General features: G+C 26.9%; 1 protein-coding gene and 6 non-coding genes across 14 annotated transcripts in view; all 7 read right to left on the reverse strand.

Moving 5' to 3' along the window:
• Positions 1-23,271, reverse strand: part of LOC114120079 (la-related protein 4) — a 37,475-nt gene that overhangs the window by 5,764 nt on the left and 8,440 nt on the right. For 2 of the 8 annotated variants that reach the window (XM_050198815.1, XM_027981883.2), the window contains exons 2-13: positions 18,573-18,714; positions 12,559-12,661; positions 8,979-9,155; positions 8,772-8,908; positions 8,600-8,712; positions 7,886-8,026; positions 3,383-3,676; positions 2,230-2,408; positions 1,861-2,124; positions 1,544-1,744; positions 786-990; positions 293-716 (exon numbers count right to left, since the gene is read on the reverse strand). In XM_050198815.1, the coding sequence (XP_050054772.1) occupies positions 293-716; positions 786-990; positions 1,544-1,744; positions 1,861-2,124; positions 2,230-2,408; positions 3,383-3,676; positions 7,886-8,026; positions 8,600-8,712; positions 8,772-8,908; positions 8,979-9,155; positions 12,559-12,661; positions 18,573-18,714 (2,380 nt within the window). Of the gene's footprint in view, positions 1-292; positions 717-785; positions 991-1,543; positions 1,745-1,860; positions 2,125-2,229; positions 2,409-3,382; positions 3,677-7,885; positions 8,027-8,599; positions 8,713-8,771; positions 8,909-8,978; positions 9,156-12,558; positions 12,662-13,996; positions 14,282-14,336; positions 14,482-14,518; positions 14,816-15,064; positions 15,336-18,572; positions 18,715-23,271 lie in introns of those variants that run through there. The other 6 variants (XM_027981884.2, XM_027981888.2, XM_027981887.2 and 3 more) reach the window with 6 other exon arrangements.
• LOC114120084 (small nucleolar RNA Z195/SNORD33/SNORD32 family) lies at positions 4,920-4,998 on the reverse strand. The gene has a single exon (XR_003592079.1). It is a non-coding gene; the product is annotated as a small nucleolar RNA Z195/SNORD33/SNORD32 family (small nucleolar RNA).
• LOC114120092 (small nucleolar RNA Z195/SNORD33/SNORD32 family) lies at positions 5,079-5,155 on the reverse strand. The gene has a single exon (XR_003592087.1). It is a non-coding gene; the product is annotated as a small nucleolar RNA Z195/SNORD33/SNORD32 family (small nucleolar RNA).
• LOC114120090 (small nucleolar RNA Z195/SNORD33/SNORD32 family) lies at positions 5,532-5,609 on the reverse strand. Its single transcript, XR_003592085.1, has one exon. It is a non-coding gene; the product is annotated as a small nucleolar RNA Z195/SNORD33/SNORD32 family (small nucleolar RNA).
• Positions 5,825-5,902, reverse strand: LOC114120088 (small nucleolar RNA Z195/SNORD33/SNORD32 family). Its single transcript, XR_003592083.1, has one exon. It is a non-coding gene; the product is annotated as a small nucleolar RNA Z195/SNORD33/SNORD32 family (small nucleolar RNA).
• On the reverse strand, positions 6,118-6,195 carry LOC114120089 (small nucleolar RNA Z195/SNORD33/SNORD32 family). Its single transcript, XR_003592084.1, has one exon. It is a non-coding gene; the product is annotated as a small nucleolar RNA Z195/SNORD33/SNORD32 family (small nucleolar RNA).
• LOC114120091 (small nucleolar RNA Z195/SNORD33/SNORD32 family) lies at positions 6,575-6,652 on the reverse strand. The gene has a single exon (XR_003592086.1). It is a non-coding gene; the product is annotated as a small nucleolar RNA Z195/SNORD33/SNORD32 family (small nucleolar RNA).

A 23,271-nucleotide genomic window follows, 5' to 3' on the forward strand; every position in this document is an offset into this window, starting at 1 on the left:
ATTATTACACTTTAAATTTAAAACTTTGAAGCGACCACAGGTTATGTGGCCGGTCATAGGAAAGATATCAAGAAATAAGTGAATTACGCACGGTACGGGATTTGAACCTGTGACTCACGAGACTAGAGTGCCAGTCTCAAATCACTGAGCCACCGCGGTCTTATCAGCTTATCCTTAATATTCTCCTATCTGGGCCAGAGTAACAGTGTGTACGGATGAGGGGAGACACAGGTGCTAGGACCGTGTCAACTTAATTCAAACAAAATTATAGTAATTAAACCTGTGATTATACCTGATGTATTGTTTGATTGTTTAGACTGTATCACTACAGGTATGGTAGTATCTTCTTTTTTTTCTTCTTCTACAATAGGAGATTGCCCAAATGTGATAATGGTAGGAATGTGGCTCTCACTCCTTTCTTTGTGATGCTGTGCTACTTGTGCATAACTTAGTTTATGTCCAATATTTGGAGAACCATTCCCATTAAGAACGGGATTGTTGTTAGCCATATCTGCTGAAAAAGTAGCAGGTGGTTGTGGTATGACACAAGCACATTGTGATGGCAAAGCAGCCTTATGATTTGATACAGTTGGTTTAGTATTAAGAGATGTACCATTGGCTTTAGGCATAGTAGGTGGCATGTCAGATTTCGCTGGCATTACAGTCTTATCTGTAGGATTTATTATAGAATTCGAAGTCGTAACAATATCCTGAACCTAATAATGAAATAAATCATTTTAGTTTATTATTATTATATTAAAAGAAAATGTATGCTTAATAAATACCTTTGGGTGCAAATTAATAGAGCTCATAGACATATTGGATACATCATCAATGATTGCAGTCACAGGTACAGACCCAATAGGAGGCACTGTTTGTAAACCATTAGATAGACTCTCTGAATTCACAGTTAGGTCCATATCATCAGTCTTAGATATAGAGGGTTCAGGCAGAACTGCCGATATACTCGAAGATGAAATTACAGAAATCCTATAAATTTAAATAAGTCAATAATACATAAATTTTATGTAAGATTATTATAAATAATTAGTAATATATTGAAGTATTGAACTATACATAATAAAATAAACATTAGTTAAACAAAATCAAAATTCAAATTTATATCAGGTTGTTTCAAACCTAAATATGTAAAATAATACATTTTGTTCTATATTCTTGGAAATTATTGCTGATGATTATAGAAAAACAAATTAATATAAATAAATTGTTTTACTTTAAAAAAAGTTTAAAATTCTTAGTTCAACATAATATTGTGATATATTTATATTTATGTATATTTGTAATGGTTAAAAATTAAATGGCATATAATAATAACATACAGCAATACAAATATATATATATACACAACTAAATTTTTAATTTTTAGAGTTTTACAAAACTACATAACAATCTATTTTAACAACAAAATATAACAGTTCATGATTAAAAAAAATAAAATCATACCACCTTTGCAGTTATTTTATATAAAACTTATAACAATAAAAATTATTTAGATCTTCAACCCTAAAGTTTTAATAATTACCTAGGATCAATGTGATTACGAGGTGACAACTGGTCATGGGGCAATGAAGTTGGTGACTGGTGTGGTATGGACACAACTTGAGGTGGTAACGGAGGGAACGCATCAGCAGCCAAATCAAAACTACCAGTTGGTGGCTGTGGTATAGTACCTGTGGTTACTACTTCTGGTCCTATTTCATCATCTTTCTTCCTTCGCCTATATCTATAAGACACAAATTTTAGTAATAATTAAGAATTAGCTCAAAAGTTAATTATTAATATTTTCCACTTTGATGAATAAAATAACATGTCAAATTAATATTAAAATATTATATATACCTAGGTGGCAATGTTGTAGGATCTTTTGGGACATTAATTGTTCCACTTGACTGTCTATCAACTACAGTAGAATCTTGATTGTCGACACAGTTTCTGGTTGCATTGGAAATATGTAATGATCCACTACTACTAGATGACTTGGTCAAACTTCCATTTGATGTGTAACTACCAGGACGAGATGGTAAACCACTATCTGAAGCTGAACTTCGGTAATATTCACTACCACTAACAGAATTATGACGCATTTTTCCATTGGTACGACCACTATTTGAAATATGTTAAAATTGTAAAAAAAAAAAAAAAATATTTGTATCATTATATATAAATATAATACAACCAATTTATTTGTTATAGCATTATACTACGTACGGTGCACGTGACACATTATATCTTGAATTCTGAGGTTTCGAAAAAGCTCCTTGGGGAGCCAATCCATTCACAGAAAATATGCCACTAAGATCTGTAGTATAATAGGCACCTGTTGCAGGATGAGCCCAATGTTGAATCATATTTGTAGGATAATATGGTGACTGTTGTTGCTGCTGTAACTTATTAATAATATTCAATATAATTATTCTAATCAAATATATTGTAATGATATGCTCTCACTATCACATATTATCATGATTGTAAATTTCTTATTTTTATTTAATAAAATAAATAATGGTCGAGTTGGCGCACGCACATAATAAACATCTTAAATAACTGATGAAAGGAACGATTTATATTATTTGATTACGTAGGATATTATACATAGTTATGACAGTGTAGCGCAACATATATGATCTATTTTGTGTGCCGCCAGAGACAATGGATGGTCTAGTAAGGGTCTGTGTCACCAGTGATAAAGACAATTTCTTGGTAACACAGACACCTTTGATCAGGCTGCCGATGACTCTGGCAGGCTTGACCAAAATCGTCTTCTCTCATCAGTGCATGAGCACCTTTCATAGCGATAAGTGCATGAGCACCCTCCAAAGACATAAGTGCACGAGCACCTCTCAACCAGACAAGTGCAGGAGCACATCACATACTCAAAAGATCCTGCGAGCGACAACTGTGCCGTTTCATTTTTTTAAACAAAATTTAATAAGTGTTCAGTCATTTCTTTTAGAGCATTTAAAATAATTTTTTCTTTCCTTATTACGTTGACTGCTTGTTCAGACAGCTACGGATAAGGTAAAGTGCATGCGCATCAATATTTATATAGTCATAATTGTATATAGGTATCACATCGACGATCAGGAGGAAGGTAATTACACAAATTTAAAATAATAAGTCATAAGTTAAGATAATTAAAAATAACTAATAACTCTTAATAATAAATAAGGCATTCATTCAAGACTTTGTGTCCCTTGTGATTGCCTTACTTTAATTTAAACAACTATTCCACTCCCAATAACCCAATATTCTATATCACTATCACAATTATATTTTATAACTTTTATTTATTTAATTTTTTTTTATTTTTGCATTATTACAATATAAATATGTTTCTAAAAAAATAATTTGGTACACTTACATATACTTGTAGATTAGCAGCAGCATAATTGACTGGAGCGTATTGAGCCGGTCCTCCATTTGTATAAAACAATCTGGCAGCTTGAGGATGTTGAGGGGGTGGTGCAGGAGGTCCAGATTGTGTGACACCTGGGCCTTGATCTATGTATGGGTTGATAGGTTGAGCTTGCATTGGGGGAGTTCTAAAACCATTTACTGTTTTCATGCCCGGAATTCCAGCTACAGCACCAGGTGATATTGGTGCAGCCATGCGATTCATTGGCTTTGCTTTGATACGTGCCATAATTGGTCGACCCTAAAGTAATTAAATTTAAAAATGAAACATTTATATTCAAAATCATAATTAAATTAGGAACATTTTAAAATTTATATAAATTAACAATATTGTGTACTTAAAATTACTTTACCCATATTATTTAATTAAAAACTTGAAATATAAATATCTGAAGAAAATAACAACAGTAGTGATTGTCATTAAATATCTATACACTTAATATAGAAAAAAAATATTAAAATACCAAAACTATAGTCTATAATACAGTAATCGATTTTCAGTTGAGAATGCACATAATAAACAATAATCACTTATCAGTTATCATCAATACACAATAAATTAAATAATTTTTATTCTTTAGTTAATAATCAAATCTCGAAATTAAAATGATACATCATAGCACATAAACAAATACATATTCAAAATATTATTTTACAAGCTAATATCAATATATCTGATAAAAAGTATAACTATAGAATAAAAATAAATTAAAATTAGATTTGAGTGCATTTAAAACACTTATAATAAGAAATTATTCAATTCTAAAATTGACAAATAAATGTATTATAAATACTGAAAATAGAGATATTTAATTCCAACCAAAAAATTTAAGATTATTAAATATTAATTTTGCCTACAAACTTTTATTTTATTTTTGAGATAGCAAAATATTTTAGTCCAGTGACTTCAAATTGATATAATGTTTTTTGGAAAAGATAATGAATACACAAATAAACATTTAACATTTTTTGATTCTTTCAACAAACACGTCATGCTCAATACAATTTACTTTTTTTTTAATAGCAACAAGTGTTTATAATACAAAATTTGGATTTCTTTTAAAGCTGCATAAGGCATTTTTATTTAAACGACCCAAGGTCTTCTCTCAGTCTATAAGAATTAGATATTAAAAATACCTGTAGGTATTTAAAAAAAAAAATGGAAGTTGTATTGTGCATGCAAACACTGAAAACTTCAAATTTCAAAATCATAAAAAATATGTATTAATATAATACTATAGGTATATAATAAATAATCAATAAAATTTATTAATAGCTCTAAATTATTTAATTAAAAAAAAAAAAATGGTATACATTAACAAACATATAAAACATGTAAATATATCTAAATTAAATATAATAAATATTATGTTAATTGGTATCATTTAAGATCATGAAATTCGATTTATTATCATACTAGTACTCAACTAGGCATAAAATATTTAGCAAAATATAAAATATAATTTTAAAATATTCATAAAAATAATGCTTCAGTTGGTAGTGCATGTAATAAACAATCACTTAAAGTTCATATAACAGTGATAAATTATCATCATAAGCATTTAATTATTTTTCTTGAATAAAGGTAATTATTAAATTACTCTGACAATTTATAAAAATATTAAGAAATACAAATTCAAAATAATACTTCAGTTGGTAGTGCATGTAATAAACAATCACTAAAATTCATTAAGTGTGATAAATTATCATCATAAGCATTAAATGTTGTATAAAATAGATTTGATTTAAAAATAAATTTAGATTTAAAAAATTAAAAAATGTCAAAATCTAAAAAGCAGGACTCCTTTCATAAGCATATAATTATTCATTTTCAACAAAATTAAGTTTCAAAATATATTTTTTTAAACATCTTGTCTACTAATAATAACAAAAAACTAAAATTAAAAATAATAAATAATACTTCAGTTGGTAGTGCATGTAATGAATAATCATGGAAATTCATGAAATGTAATTTTTCATCATTATTAAATTAACTAGCTATAGAAATAGAACATTTACGTAAAATATTAGACTTATAAAAAAAATGTAACTGATTAAAACAGGAATATTACTTAAATATATTAAGTCATAAAAATAATGCTTCAGTTGGTAGTGCATGTAATAAACAATCACCAAAAATCATTAAAATGTGATAAATTATCATCATAAGCATTGAATTTTATTAATAAATTCTTAAAATCTGAATAAATTTACAAAAAAAATTAATATAATAATATTTCAGTTGGTAGTGCATGTAATAAACAATCAATACAGTTCATTAATTGTGATAAAATATCATCATAAACATAAAACTAGTGTTCTTGAAAAGATGTAATTTCTAAATTACCCCGACATTTTACAAAAGTAGAAACAGATATTAATTCAAAATAACACTTCAGTTGGTAGTGCATGTAATAAACAATCACTAAAATTCATTAAAATGTGATAAATTATCATCATAAGCATTGAATTTTATTAATTAATTCTTAAAATCTGAATAAATTTATAAAAAAAATTAAGAAAATAATATTTCAGTTGGTAGTGCATGTAATAAACAATCAATACAGTTCATTAATTGTGATAAAATATCATCATAAACATAAAACTAGTGTTCTTGAAAAGATGTAATTTCTAAATTACCCCGACATTTTACAAAAGTAGAAACAGATATTAATTCAAAATAACACTTCAGTTGGTAGTGCATGTAATAAACAATCACTAAAATTCATTAAAATGTGATAAATTATCATCATAAGCATTGAATTTAATTAATAAATTAATAAATTCTTAATATCTGAACAAATTTACAAAAACATTAAGAAAATATTTCAGTTGGTAGTGCATGTAATAAACAATCAATACAGTTCATTAATTGTGATAAAATATCATCATAAACATAAAATTATTGTTCTTGAAAAGTTGTAATTTCTAAATTACCCTTATAATTAACAAAAGTAGAAAGATGATACAAATTCAAAATAACACTTCGATTGATAATGTATGTAATGAATAATCATTTAAGATAATGAAATGTGATCTTTTGATAATGATTATCATCATTAGTGAATCAACTAGGAATAGATCATTTAAGTACTGGAAAAAACTGGTTTATTACTTATAAATATTAATTCATAAAAATAATGCTTCAGTTGGTAGTGCATGTAATAAACAATCACTTAAATTCATAGAAGAGTGAACAATTATCATCATAAGCATTAAATAATTTTTCTTAACCAAAATCAAATAAAAAAAAAAATTAAATTGTGTGCATTAACAAAAATATAAATATATTTAAATTAAAAATAATAAATATTACTTCAGTTGGTAGTGCATGCAATAAAAACTCACTAAAAATTTATAATTTGTGATTAATTATCATAACAAGTATTTAATTTGTTTTTTCTTAAATAGAATCTATTTTAAATCTGCCCCTGGTCATTTTCATAAACATAAATTAATTCTCAATCAAAATAATACATCAGTTGGTAGTGCATGTAATAAACAATCACTAAAAATCATTATGTGTGATAAATTATCATCATGAACATTAAATTATTGTTCATAAAATTGTAAATATAATACCTCAACAATTTACAAAAACATAGATATATAACATTTAATTAGAAAATATGAATGAATACTTCAGTATATTAAGTAATACATGTAACCAATTAGTATAATATATTTTATAATTAATTAGGATCTGGATTATCAGATTCAAAAATATATATTATTATAAAGTGTATAAATAAGGTTTGTCTGACTTTAGAAAATCATTAAGTGCTATAAGATACACTTAAAATATTTATAAGGTGAAAAACTAATAATCATTATATAACCAAATATAAATATTAAATTATTTTCAAAAATGATAAAATAGATGTTATAAATTCTTAAAATTGAAAGGTATTTTTTTCTCATGATTAACAAAATATTACATAATATACTGAGGAAATTAAATATAACTCCTAAAATATTAAAAAAAACTTCCCTAGTTAACGTTTTGTAGAACAAATGTTCAACATTTTACATTAAGCTAAGTTATGATATTAAATTAAAAACTAAAAATCCAAACATATCTTGGAAGCATAAAACTATACTTCTTAAACAGAATACAATTCAAAAAGAATTTTTAAACTTTTTAGTATATTAACAAAAGCATACACTAATTAAAATTCATAAAAATGTGTAATAAGTAGTTAACACGAGTAACCCAATTACAGATTGTTTATGTTGAGTATAACAGATATTGAAAATTTATCAGAGCCACTAATAGTTGGCTGGCATTATTAAAATATTTTAAAATTTTTTTATAACATTATTACTTCTAATTACTTTTAAGTTATTTTATGATGGAAAATTGTATTATTAATAAGTTAAATACTGAAAGAATCTCTAATGCATGTATTATATTAATGAGAAATAATAATGTAATACTAATTTTACTAACCTGAAATTCTTTAACCTCTTCACGAAGATACAAAAATGCTCTTTGTGCATCTTCATCATTTTCAAAAGTAATATACCATGAATTATTATGAGCAAATTCGCATGATATCATTTTAGGACATGATTCACCAGCAAATAATCCCTGTTAAAAAAATAATTGAAATTGTATAAGTTTCATGATCTGCAAGAATAATGTAAGGTATTATGTTTAAAACTGTTTTATTACAATTCTGTAATTGTCATAACTAAATACTTAATACCTATAATTTAACTGAATATTAACAGTTATAAGCTCCCAAACTATTATTTATTAGTGAATTTTAAAAAAATTTTGTATAAAAAGATAACACTTTTTTTTTTAATTTCAAAAAAAGACAAAGGAAAAGAATTTAAAGGGGAATTTTCCTAATATTTATACCAAGAGCCCCTTTCACTTTTAATTTGATCAATAGGGCCTTAGCTATAGCAAAATAAAATAAAATACAACTTAATTTATGAATAGTAACCAAAAGTAATTTAATAACTGACAATGTTATTATTACTTTATCTCAATAAAATATAAAGAATAGCGAGTATGAATTGATTAGAAGTTGAAAATAAAACAAAATTTGTCATTTTATTGAATGTTTATAACAAGCCAAAGGTTGAAAACTCCTAATTTAATGTTTATATACATAAAATAATAATTGATTAAAATACCACTTAATTAACCAACCTTAATGTCTTCTATTGGAGTAGTTTGAGGAATTTCCCGCAAGATGACAATACAACGTTTGTGATTTGGGCGGACTTTTAATCCTTCATCATCAACTTGAACATTTGGCGACTCTAATTGAGGATTATTAATTTATGTTATTATGATAAAAAATATTAAAAATAAAATTTACCTCTCAATACTTCAGTTATCAGCTTAATATCCTTAGTCAATTTTTTTACTTGATTGAAATTGGCAACTGTCCATATTGGAACATATTGGTCATTATCCATTTGTGACAATAAGTACGCATCATTTGCCAAATTTTCTCTATTGAATACATTTTAAGTGATAATTTTTTTTAAAATTAAAAACAATTAATATAGATTAATAATTCTACCTTGAAAAATAATATTCTAACTGATTTGATAGAAGTTGTTTGAGTTGTTCTACTGATTGTGATGGCATATTTTCAGTAGAAGTCTCAGCGTTAACCATTGTGCTATTTTTTCCAGTTAAAATTACTGTACCACTTCTACTATCCGATGCCGACACTTCATAACTTCCATTTATGGAACTAAAAATAATGTGTAACATAATTTTATAGATCATATATTTTAATTGTGAATAAATTAGAATAATTTTGATTGTTATATTCACATAGTGATTCAATCAAAACCCATTTTTTTTTTTATTATTATTATTAAATTATTACATTACAGTTTACTTAATAGCATTCATGTATGCAGTTGTCAAAAAACTGAGTATAAATTTAAATTACTTGAGTCTACTATTTAAAATATTGTCTGTTGCAAAGATTTTTGATAAGTAAAATGTCTGTAAACAGAAATTTTATTATAAATACCAATTATTTAATAATATCTTATGAATTTGCAAATCCTGAATCTATACCGAATATGAACAAAATACATTCACGTAGAATTTTTTTTTTTGTAAATATTATTTTAAAACAATTTAAACATAATTTTAACTTATTTATTTATTTTGAAAGTTGAATACAAAATAAAATATAAAACCGATATCATACTCTCAAAAACATTATCCTCCATAATTTTAAGTGATTTATTCTAAGATAACTCAAAAAATTATAAAAAAAAAAAAATAATTTTAGGTAAAAGCGTTTAATCTATGTTACCTTTAGATTTGAGAAAAAAAACAAATAAGTCTTAATTGATATTATTTGATCGTATTATTATGTGATATGCATACACGGGAATTATTAATTAACATTTAACCTAACCTCCAAGAGTTTTTATATTCACATAACCTTCATTACACATTTAAAAAGAAATCTATTTGTTTTTAAATATATATTTATAATATTTAGTAAATCAATATTGATGGTTAAATAAAATAAAATAATAAATAAACAAGTCAATTGTTAATCGTTTTGATAAAAATAGGTTAAATTTATTTAATTAAAAAAATGAAAACCTTAAAAGCAAAATAATCAAAACCCTAGTTAAAAATTGTATTTTTCGTGGAAAGTAATAATATGATTACAAGCAGTTTAACTCTTGCTCTTATACTTAGTTAGCTATACGATATAATTGCAGAGCTGGTAACACTTTTATCAATCTGAAGATAGAAATGGTATCTAACTATATCAATTAAGATTGGTCACAGGAGACTTGTCCTCTAATAAGAAAATAAGGAAATTGCATTAGATATACAATTAATTAATTTAAGGGTGAATATCCACCTAATTTACTATTATAAAAAGAATTTTTTAAGATAAAATATTAATAAATTGGTAAACGTTTATTAAAAGTTATTTTATCATTAAATAAATAATTAAGGCCTACACCCTAATTATTAATTTGGACTTAGAGTGCTGAGTGTTCAAACAAAGGAACACAAATGGTAAGTTAACATTTGTATACTTACAATTGTTATTATTCAGATTAATAGAGTTTGTACAGTTATTGAGTGATTAAAGTAGAATTTTAATTTGTAAGATTTGTCTCACTATGAAAAAACTATAATAGGTATAATAGGACAATTATAATGAAAAAACAATTATGTATATTCAGATATGATTGTTAACAAAACCAAAATAATTTATTTTACTCAAAAACTAATATATGGTATATATCAGTCAATATCATTAAATTTTAATAGTAAAATTGTTTTATTTCAGATTATTCAAAATATTTTAAGTGGAAAAATGTAATTATTCCTCCCTACTATGCAATCAATTAGTATTATACAATATTATAAATTTACATGCAAAAATGTCTGAAATATACAAAATAAATATTCGAGCATAAAATAATAAAATTGAGCTTATTATTTGTATATTTTGAATTAAATGAAATTTATCTATTCATGAACCTGATAATAATATTAATTTGTCACTTATACAAGGTATGAACATAAAATAAATATATTTATACAAGTAATAGTATAAGATTATTAAATACTTTAGCAACATTTCGACACCACAATGAATAAATTTTATAACCATTAGGTTCTAATAATGTGCGTTATTTAGTCCTATTAATTGAAAAAATATTCATAAAAATAAATTATTACAATAGGATAAGGATTTATATAGGTGTTCCAGTTAATTTAGATATAAAGCCTTATAAGTGAATTATTTTGTTCAATATATTAAGAAAAATTAACATTAATTTAACAGAAATAATTACTTTTCGATGTATTGCTTTTTTTATATTTTAAAACACTACAGTAAAGAAGTAAAATATTAAGTACCTACCTAATTCATCTTCAATTATAGTACTAAGATATAATAATAATAGTAAAATAATTAAGTATTTAATTTGCATTGCAGATAAAAGTATCCAATAACATTTAAAAAAATGTATTGAAAAAATCTGATTTAGAATTTAAAAAAACTAAGTATTGTAAACTCTTAACTCACTAAAATACTTCTACAACTAATTCAAAATTATAACTATACTACAGCATTGATTTTACACCATAATAAAAATAGATTTATATTATTAGGTTTTAATTGTGTGCATTATAAGGAATTATGCAAAAACACTGAAATATGATGTTTCAAATTAATAAATAAAATATGTATAACATTAAAATTTAATAAAAGCAAATACATATCATAAAAAACATCAATAATTATAGAAACTTTGAATACATATTATTATTTTTTTAATAATTTATGCACATTACATTTTTATTCAGATTTATACTGGTAGGTTATATTGCTTATCATTTCCCACAAAGTATGTGGTTAAAAATAAGAAACATTTTATGGGAATACCTCAAACAACTAGTACATACAACACAAATTTAGAATTTAAATATTAATATTTTGAATAAAATTTATTTTACACTAACATTTATTCTAAATGAAATTTATCAGAATAAAAAAATGTTTAAAATTACAGCCTTAATAAAAAACTAAATAACAAACATTTCACTGTCATAAATAAAAAAAAAAATGTCACTTATGCAGGTATAAATGCAAAATAAATAAATTTACAAAGTACTTGCATAAGATCATAAAATACTTTGGCAACATTTCGACACCATAATGATCAATGTTTATAAATCAATAGGTTCTAATAATGTGCATTCAAATGTACTATTAGTTCTATAAATTTTAAGAGGATATCAGCGTACTTTGTTTTCTCAAGATGCAACACAGACAAAATGTATTCACAGAAAATAATAAAGAAAAATAATTTAACGGATTATATTTTGAAATTATTTGACTTAATACTAGGCTAAAAAAAAATGTAGAATTAAATAAATATTAAATTATTTTGAAACAATACTTAAATTAATGAATATTTCAACTCCTCAAAAATATTATTCTCAATACATTTTGTAATGAGTTTTTTTAGCTAACATGAAAATAATAATTTTATGTGATAGTGTTTTGTCGACAACGTAGATGGATCAGAATGATAAAACAAATAATACGGTAACATCCTCTAAAAAGTATTTATAAAATTGGAATATTTTATATTTACCTGTAAGAAGTGTTTGTGGCAGTAGAAACAGTCAGTGGTTCAGAGGGACTGTAATGTGTCCCAATTGAAATTTTTCCTACGTCTCCATTCATATACATATATCCTGTAAAGATGATTTTTTAATTAAATATTAACACAAATTATATTTTTAAATGAAATTATCACAATTTAATACTTAAACAATTACACATCAAGGTAAAAACAAAGTTAATGGGCCAACAATGAAATTACATTTTACTGAAATCTTAAACTTTCTTTGAAATGGTAACATAAAAAGCTAATTGAATACACCAATTAAAAAATTGTATGTACAATGAGATTAGTAGTTGTATCATTAAATTTATCTCAGATTCTTAAAATAATTTAGTAAGCGCTGCTTAATTCAATATCAAAATAATACTTATTACTATGTAATCTACTTTCAAAATCCTATCTACGTTTAAGTTTAAAAAAGGCTTCTTTATTTGAAAAATTATGTTTAAAGTGTATAGGAATATTTGAATAACAATTTCTGAAGCCTGGTTATGATTAAGCCAATGTAAGAACTTTGATAACACAATTTTAACAAATAATATTAGATTTTTAGACTGTTAAATTAAGGTACATTTAGGTTGAAGATAAAGCAAAATATGTAATATCAGCATTTTCAAATAAGGCCATTTGGTACTTTATGTAATGTACTCATAACTTGTATTATTTTGATAAGCCTTCTTAAAGTACATAATTGATGATAATATGGATCTTTGCCTAAACAGATGGAGCTCTTTTACTAAAAAAATATACTAATTATGAGTCACTAATTTTAAGATTCATTCTCTATACAGTAAAATTAAGCATTTATGCAAACACATGTGTTATTTTATGAAAAAATTAAACTTAATAATATCTATCATTATCTTCTTCAGTATTATTATAAAAAATATACTGGTACATAATAATGGATAACATTAAATCATGCTAAAATATTAAGTTATACTAACTAAAGATAGTGGACAATTACAGGTACAGTATCAATATCTCAGATAACACTTCACACAAATATGTTCACAACTGCTTGTTTTAAGAAGATGTAAGACAACAATTTTTCAGAAATCTATCATCTAGAAGATTAACAGATACAAAACCCAAGATTTTAGGGGCGTGGACCGAGTGAAAAACGAACTAATTTGTATGACAACTAACATTATCAGAAATTAAACTAGATAACTGTCAATATACTGGTCAAACCCTAGAGTAAGAATAATCAACCTATTGATTTCTAAATATTCTACCAGCCAACAGGGATCGAATAGTACAAAAAAAAAATAATACTATTGGAGATTGTCTACAAAAACGTCAGCAGCAAGTGTAGTGGTAATAGCATTAATAATAATAATAGTAATAGTAATAATAATAGTATGTACAATCTACCTATATGAAAACGGTGCAAACTACTTACACGATAATACACTAGTATGGGTAGGTAGCACAGTAGTAAAGATACGTAATAAAAGAGTAAAAACAAAAACCCGTGTAAAGGGCGACAGACTGGAACCGACGGACGAGAGCAAAAAATCGCAATCGAAAAAAAAACCTTCGGTGTGGTGCACAGTGCACACATATATATTTGTAGGTTATCAGCCAGCCGAATACGACTTCTCGACGAGTTAACCTATACACACGCCAGCAGTAACATAGTGTACGCCTATCACACCGAACCTATCGAATGCCAATGGCGACCGATTTGATTACACACACACACACGCACGCACGCACTGAAATTTATGAAAAAAAATTACCGTTTGGACTCTCGTACAACGATTCTCCGTGTCGTGTCACATGAGCGTGCGTGCAGAGACACGCGCGCAGACCGGACATAAAACGGACACGACCCCGGACCCCAAGAATATCAGAGGGGCTACAACTGCCTACTACAACTACGGTATAACTGCAAACGCGGTCGCGGTCGCCGGGCGCTTACCTGCTGTTTCGGCCGCCTTCTTACGCAGCAACATTTAGAAGAAAAACAAACCGTAACAGATAGTCGACGACGGGGATTAATGATTAACAAAAAACTGGAATAGAATTTATTACGAAATATGCGGGCGCGCAGTTTTTGAAACAAGCCACGATAACGAGGTTTTTTTTCAGCTGCGGATCACGGCGCACATATTTTAACCGTAGTGTGCTGTGGGCGGCAGCAGTTCGATAAGATATTATTTTATTTTTCGTATACCAGTAGTCGTCCACCGTCGATGAAGAAAACCATGTGCACGCACGCCAAATCCACTGAGTAGCCTTATATGACTAGACAGTAGACGACGACGGAGGCAGTGGCACGAACGCACACATACACACACACACATTCGCACGCGCGCGCGCGCGCGATCGCTCAGACGCACACGTCCACTATCACGAGAGTCCTAACGTAGCTACATGAAATTAAACCGCACCGGACGGGAGATTTTTGTTATTTCGTTACAACTCTCGGTAATTTGCTACTAGCATCTGACTGTCGAGTACTTACTACTTACAGCTCACGTCGACGTAAAACCGGTGATCGCTGAACGTCTGTATATGTGGTAGTCGTCGTCGTGGTTCGGTACTCCGTACAACTTTGGACGAAGTTGTCCGTCCCGAAAATGCGTACGTTAAAAAATCGGTCACGGCGCGGACGGAGTGTACACACCGTCGCCGAACGGAGAAAAACCCGGACGGGACAGCGATGTGAAAAAAACAACTACCGGACGGCGTCACTCGAGACGCAATGTATTTCAATAGGATATCATTCGTGCGAGTAACGATAGAAAAATTATAGCATTGCAAAATGGACGACAACACGAACACATGCCACAGAGTTCACGGCGATCATGGAAGATAAAATTCAGACGGTAGCGACATCTGTGTGACTCGTGTAGTCCCGTCCGTCCTTTTCCGCGGCTGATAGTAAGCTTGCGACGAAAACTGAATAGCGATGTACATACCATTTAACTACTGCATACTAATATACTATAGTATAAATATTATATTGTAATAATTATACTATATTATTATTATATAGTTCAATGACATACACGCGATCAGCCGCGATGTCCGCTATCGCCTATCACTCGTGTTATCACACACATATTTCAGTATCACTCGATCACCATTCACTGCCCGGACAGTCGCTCACGCAGTCACGCCACACTGTGCGTGGTGGGGTGTCGGTGCCGGGAGCGGTAAGTTGTGGAGCACTACCATCATAATATTAATATTATATTAAGTAATGTAGTGTGATCGCCAAAGTTCGGATTCGATTCGGGCACACGTTACTTGCTTACCAATATTATCATAATGTGTATTATTGTCATTAAACAATTACTCCTGTTACGTTACTTCACGTGCCTAGTGACTGCCGAAGGATTTGACCGTCGAATAATTCGATCGTACCTTGTTATTTATATAATATAGTGAACACTATAATACAGTCAGTGGTCATTGGCCACCGCTTCACGCGGAAAGTCATTACTACTTATTATTAGGCACGGCGACCGCCGTTGTATTGATTACACGCAATCGTCTACTTGTCTCGATCTATATATTACAATTTTATTATTCACAACCCGACGGCCACCGTCCGTATAGCTCATCGTCATAAACCTTTTAGGCCGAGTGCACGAAAAAAAAAGAGCTTAAAATAAATATGTGCGCATCAAAAACCATTGAAATAATTCCCCGATCTGTGTGCTCTTACTTTTTTTTTAAGAACTACTATTCAAAAATTTGCTTATATACAAAATATTGCCTACGCTTTCTTTGATAAATATTATAAAAACATTCTTTATTGGTGAAAATTTAATTTTAAATTAAAAAAAAACACCTTTATACAGATTAAGGCATTCTTTATTTCAAAACACTCGATTAAAATTGACTATTAGAATTATTTTATGGCACTAGACTCCGGCACGATGTGATACACATACAACATTAAACTATAAAATAAATACATCGTACAACCTCGTATCACTTGTAGAGTTTCTTCCAATTCGTATAATATGAAGCTGTTGCAAGAAAGTATGACCAATATAAACTTGACAAATATATGTAATTTTTCAAAACCTAACCCTAAAATATACATTTATGTAAAAAACTACTTGTACCTATATGATTTTCTTCTATGCATTCTCTGCTAAACAAATTATAGACATTTTTTACGCAAAAAAAAAAAAAATTATGAAATTTCATACAGATCTGGGATTCTAAAAAACAGGATATTATGATTGTATACAGTGTAAAACTTGTCTAATGATAAAGGACAGGCAAGGAGACGATTTTTCCCCTCAACATTTTCCATTTAATTTTCTTTTATTGTATTCAATAATTCATTAGATAAGAGATTATTAGTTAGTTAGCTATGTATGTTTTAATCTCTCATTGTATAGAGTAAATATTATAGTATAAAGTATTAGAATAAATAATAACTGTGCTCATGTAATACAAAAGCTTGGGACCTTTCTGATAAAAAAAAAAAATTGTAAAGTTTAATAAGTCACCTTTTTACTAAGACAAGGATTATGAATTCATCTATAACTTCTTTATTACAGTTTATTTTCAAAGCTATTTTTTGAAAATCAAAAACAACATTTAAATTTATTAACAATGAATTCTTTAAGAAAAAGGGCACCTTTCTTGTGGATTTAACATACAAATGAACTCTTTCTTAGAATCGTAGGGCATGCAAAAATGCAGATAATATACCTTGAACGTTCGCACATGAATTGTAAACGCGATCTGTTAATAAAGGGGAGTTGTTGGGTCAATCAATCCTAGATAATTAATAATATTATGTAATAATGTTTTTTTGTAAGTCTTTATCCTCCCTCTAATTCCTGTGATCGATATGAGTTACGATAATGATAATAGGTATTAATTAATACTTGCATAAGTACTTATATGTATTATATGAAATTAGTAATAACTAATATAATATGTCCGGAGTTTTCTCTGTATCGCTATCGAGTCATCGCTAATAGCTAGCTATTTTTCATTGTGGTTTAAGTAAATGTACCTCATACGTTTTTTTCAACATTCACATAATATTATCTCATGAGATCCTACTGGTGGACTTGGTAACTTATAAATTGTAAATAGGTATTAGGTATATTATTTATATTTCCTATATAAATTTAATGTATATTATATAATATTATCCTATGGTTCTAATGTATATACTGTGTATACGGGTATATAATATATACCTAATGTTATATTGTTATGCACCCGAAAAAAAAAACAACAAATTGTAACCAATTTGCATATTATAATGTGTGCAAATGTGTTAACTCTATTAACATTTAGCCTGTGTTACTTATAAAGGATTTCTTTATAATATAAAACAATTAAACTGCCATATTACTTGGGTAGTTATGTAGATTTGTAATCATATACTCATTAACCAATTATTATCAAAAAAATACGGTTACCTATACTCTATAGTCACGGCTTATCATATCACAGTTTTTATTTCCGACGAGAACGTAGCGTCACCATGGTATATTCTCCCACGCATACGTAATTTGCTATCACATTTTTTAGGGTGAAAGTTTTCCTCAGGATTATTTTTCTAAAACATTGTGTTCGACATGAAATTTTTAGAATCAAATAATTTACGCGTTCAATAATGTCGATACTATTTTTCAGCTCAGTATTACGTTCACTTCGAAAGTATATTATAGGAATGGTGCAGCAATGAATCATTGACAAACTTTTACATTTTCTCAAACCACAAATGAAATACTTAAAATGTTAAATGCTACACGAATCAAATGTATTTTATTTGTAATTGTTTTTATTTTCAATAATGTTATAATTAATTATTTCCCGAATAATAGTACAATACTTATAGTTTATACATTGTATGAACATAACATATAGGTATATATAGATATAATACATAAATCCATGTACAATACTATAGGTATGTACAAAATTATAGAGATAAAAGTTAGTATAAAACCATATTTTTTGTTCTTTTTTTATTTATTTAAATTTACCTTTAATCTTTTTGTTGTTTTCCGAATTTTTTTTATTTGGTTCATCGTCAGATTTTGATAGTATTTCAGGCAATGACTTGTACTTGAATTCATGTGCTTCAGGATTCAATGTTCCATTAGAATTACTAGGAGTAGTTAACACCTAAAATAGTAAAATTTTTAATGCATTTAATTCATTGTTTTTAATATTATATTCTTAAAAGTCTAATTATAAGTAGTAGCATTTTATTATAATTTAAAAGTATTTCCTTATAAATTATAATATTAAACGAGTGTACATCGTTATACTGTACATCACTGCACATGTAAGTATATTTTATTTTTACCATTCATTATGAATACTAATCGTGCAAATTAATATCAATATTCAATGTTTATACATTATAGTCTATAGACAATAGATACAATATTATAATTATTGAATTAGAATAAGTGTATAACATAATAAATATTATATTTACAGGAGCACTATTATAGCGGATATAACTATAAATACAAATAAAAAATATAATATTCTTTAAAAGTATAATATTTAATCATTTACTTTGAAAGGTATATTTTTAATGTATATAGGCACATGTCATAAATATATTTTATTGAAAATTCCAAAAACGTTAATTACAATTTTCAGTGACGTATTTAGGATTTTGTCCAGGGGGGGATATACGTTGAAAAACATAATTTCCTCGATGGTGGGGGGAAGGTACACTTACCAACATTATTAAACTTACGAGTAGGTAAAAAAAGAGCAAGGGGGGATCCATCCCCCATACTCCCCCGTAAATATGCCACTGAATTTTCATAATAAGTATTTAAATAAATATTAAGTTAAGTCGTATTTTGTAAAACACGCGTACTATAATTATGTAAAATTGTTTATAGTTATAGACTAAACTATTAAAGTCGTCCATGTTGTGAACTTAAGTATCAAACGTATGCTCTTAAACGAGCGAATTAAAAAGTATGCTCAATAATATAATCTATATATTTTCATTTTTCACATGCCAAAATTCACAAGGGAGGAAAGTCAATTCCCTCAAGAACTACGTATAACTAGTAACTACAGAGTATAGACCATAAAATGATGCGTAACTCAACATGTATAATTATTTAGATTATTAATCAATTTCATTTCACTACAATTATACTCGACGACTAATTATTATAGTCAATAGTCATAAACTCATAACTCATAACCTATTTTTGATAACGAACCACTATATGAATAAATTATTTATGTACCTAAGTACTAATATTATACCTATTCTATTAATTATTTTGAACAGAACATGTTTGTTAGTTAATATTTGATTATTAAAAAATATAGCTAAACTATAACATATTTAATTAAAATAATATGATATTGTAGAATTTAACGTGACAAGTACTGCAGAATATTGCATATATAATATACCATGAAATAAATTATAATACTTTAATATGAAATTTCGTTTTGAAATGTTTCAAAACCATTATATTCACTATATTTTTAGGGAATTATAAATTAAAAAGTTCCAATAACACATGTTCGATGTTAGATAAATAAAATCGAACGTATAAAGGTAATAATAAATCAATTATTTGTTTAAATTTATATCAAACTATATAGGTATACGTAACATACCAACTATACAAATTTCGTACTTCACTACAAACTCTAATGAAACTACAGTGTAATGTAAATACTATATGGTAATGATTATATGGAGAAAATTATTATTTGTTTTTATTTTATTACGTAAAAAAATTGTAACTAGAAATAATCTATACTTTGAAAATATGAAACTTATTTTAGTACTATTTTAATACTGTACGACGTATATTATACATTGTACAATATTGTCCCACTACTACATGTTGGCACAATTCAACAATTATACGCGTAATAAACCAGTTTTCTGGGCATATACGTTTTATTGAATAATGACGGATTTCCTCAATAGTCTTTTGTATGTACACAAAAGTATGTCGGTTTAGATTTTATTTCAGTGGTACCAGCTACTGTTTGATTTTTATAATATTATACACATACCTACACAAAGTTCATGAATCGGAACAGCTTAATGATGAAATAAAAATTATTCATCATATTTATTGTTAAATAATCTCAAGGTTTTATATGTATAATTTTATATTTCCACTAGTGTTCCACATATTTATATAATTTTGTTTTTTTAGACTATACATTTGCGTAGTGTATAATAAAATATGTATACATTCTTGACTTTTGTGTATAATATACTAATAAATGTATTATATATTATGTATACTCACAAGTCACAAGACGCCACACCGGTCACCACTATTTACTGAATTTTGATATTATAGTGTTTAATTACCGGCTTGAATATTCCGTTTATTTCTACACGACTATAAATAACAAATGCAAATTTTCCATACGTACCTATCATGACAACTGTCTGTAGTTACATATACATGTTAATTCGTCCAACTAGGTACCTATAGTGCATCGCCAAGAGCATACAGTTAAACCAATATAGAGAAAAACCTGTTTGAACAGTTGTTAAAATACCTTGAAATCATTTAAACAATAGACTTTTGAATTTTTGTTACAAACAAGTTCATTTTTACATTTACTTAAAATTATTATCAGAATCGAGGCTCATTAAATAAAGATTTTATTTAAAATTCACAAAGTTCTATCACTGGATAGCTATCTTCACTCAAGTCTTAAGTCTTTATACTATTGTTTATTATTTATCCAATTTATTTTATCTTATATCTTATTTTATATCAACTTAATAAGTATCATATTTGTACATGTTGTAAAAAAAAAATTTATAAAAAATTCAAAGTTCAAAAAAAAAAATTTAGAAATTAATTTCAGATAATTTGTTTCAAGTATTTATATATAAATTCGATATATATACCTAGAACCTATACATAACATGTAGGTATCAATTAACAAAGACTAACAACCTATGATAGAAAAAATTTTTTTTATTGACTCAATATTACACAAAAAGTAAACAGGAGTGCAACTAAAAAATCAAATAATCTTTGAGAAATTAATTGTAAATTGAAAATACTGCAGTAAATGTTTTCAATGATAAATTAATTAAAAAAATAAATATATTTTACATAGAATAGTTTAATTAAAAACTGAAGAAGTTATTCTACTATATTATAGTACCTATGTGTAGAATGGAGAGGATTCTCATCACTCATTGTCCATTGAATAAGCTACTGTAATGGATGTGTTAAATTTGAACTCAATGATAAATCATACAAGTATACAAAAACCTAATCTGAGTGGAGACTGACTAATTACTAAAGATATTTTATCACACGCATACAATATATTGTTATAACTGTTATATGTAATTTATTTTTCTATTAGATATTATTAATAATACAGTATATATAAAGTAGGTATACAATAAAATACTTAAAAGTAATTGAGAAAATCAGTATAATTTCGTTTGATTTAAAACAATTGTAGGAGGTTTTGTAGATTAAGTACCAGGTTACTTAAAAATGAAATAATAATTATAAAGTAAAACTGAGCATAAAAATGTATGTTATACAAGCAATTTTTAAATACCTACCTAATAGTTAGATTCCAATATTCCAATCAATATAGCGGCTATCTCGAAAAATTTTACAGGTGCTCACTTAAAAGAACTAGTACTCCCTACCAGTATTTTGAGCTTCGGGTAACGCAAAAAATATTTATTTAAAAAAAAAACTTTAACCTATCAACATTTAAAGTTCTTTTAGATGGCCATATAAAAACTTTTGGGTATTAAAATGCATTCACTTCACATACACCAAGTGTAATGTGTATGTGTGAATACATATTATTATCCATGAAAGCGGTGATTGAGCACCTTTTTACATACACGATAGCTATCATTGCTCATAATATAATTTTTGTGACAATGAAACTTATTTTATAATGTAAATACTATATTATTTGCAGGTGCCTACCGAACTATGAAAGGTGGAAGACGAAACGTATACATATTAAATCTATTATATTTCTTAGTAAACGAATTATTGACGTGTTTATTATTAGTTATTTTAATATATGAAGAAAACGTCTTCTAAATCCAACGAAAAAACACCTAAAACTATTAACAACTGTTCTACGATCTAAAATAAACCGATAGATACAAATATTTATTAATTTGTACGTAATTATACATAATACATTTATATATTATGATGATATGGTATTATGATATATGAGTAGATGTGAAATTAATTTGGGACGATCAAAAACAAATTTTAATAAAAGCAAACATTCGTATGTATTTACCGTTCATAATAAAATAACTAGGTTATTGAAATCTATGGTCATCAGTTGAATCGTAATATAAATTAGAATTTATTACTTCATTTAATAATTATTCACGTCATATAGAGTCATATACAAGAGAGATGTAACAATTAAATCCCTCTACAGATTGAAAAAAATAATATAATAATTATTAATTAACAATAAAAGATTTTGATGCAGTAGAGTACAATAAGAATTTTTATTTTATTTATTCTATCAGTACTTATATTAGAGTACTGTGAAATTCCATAATATATTATGAAGTCATGTATATAGATGAGTAACGAGATATGAACAATAATTGATCTAATTACCAATCTCAGTATCTCACCATGCATCACAGGTTAAATTGGATCTATACGCGATGATTGTAAAACGCAATATTCATATTATCAC

This window comes from Aphis gossypii, chromosome 1 (assembly GCF_020184175.1).
Source record: "Aphis gossypii isolate Hap1 chromosome 1, ASM2018417v2, whole genome shotgun sequence".
NCBI lineage: Eukaryota > Metazoa > Arthropoda > Insecta > Hemiptera > Aphididae > Aphis > Aphis gossypii.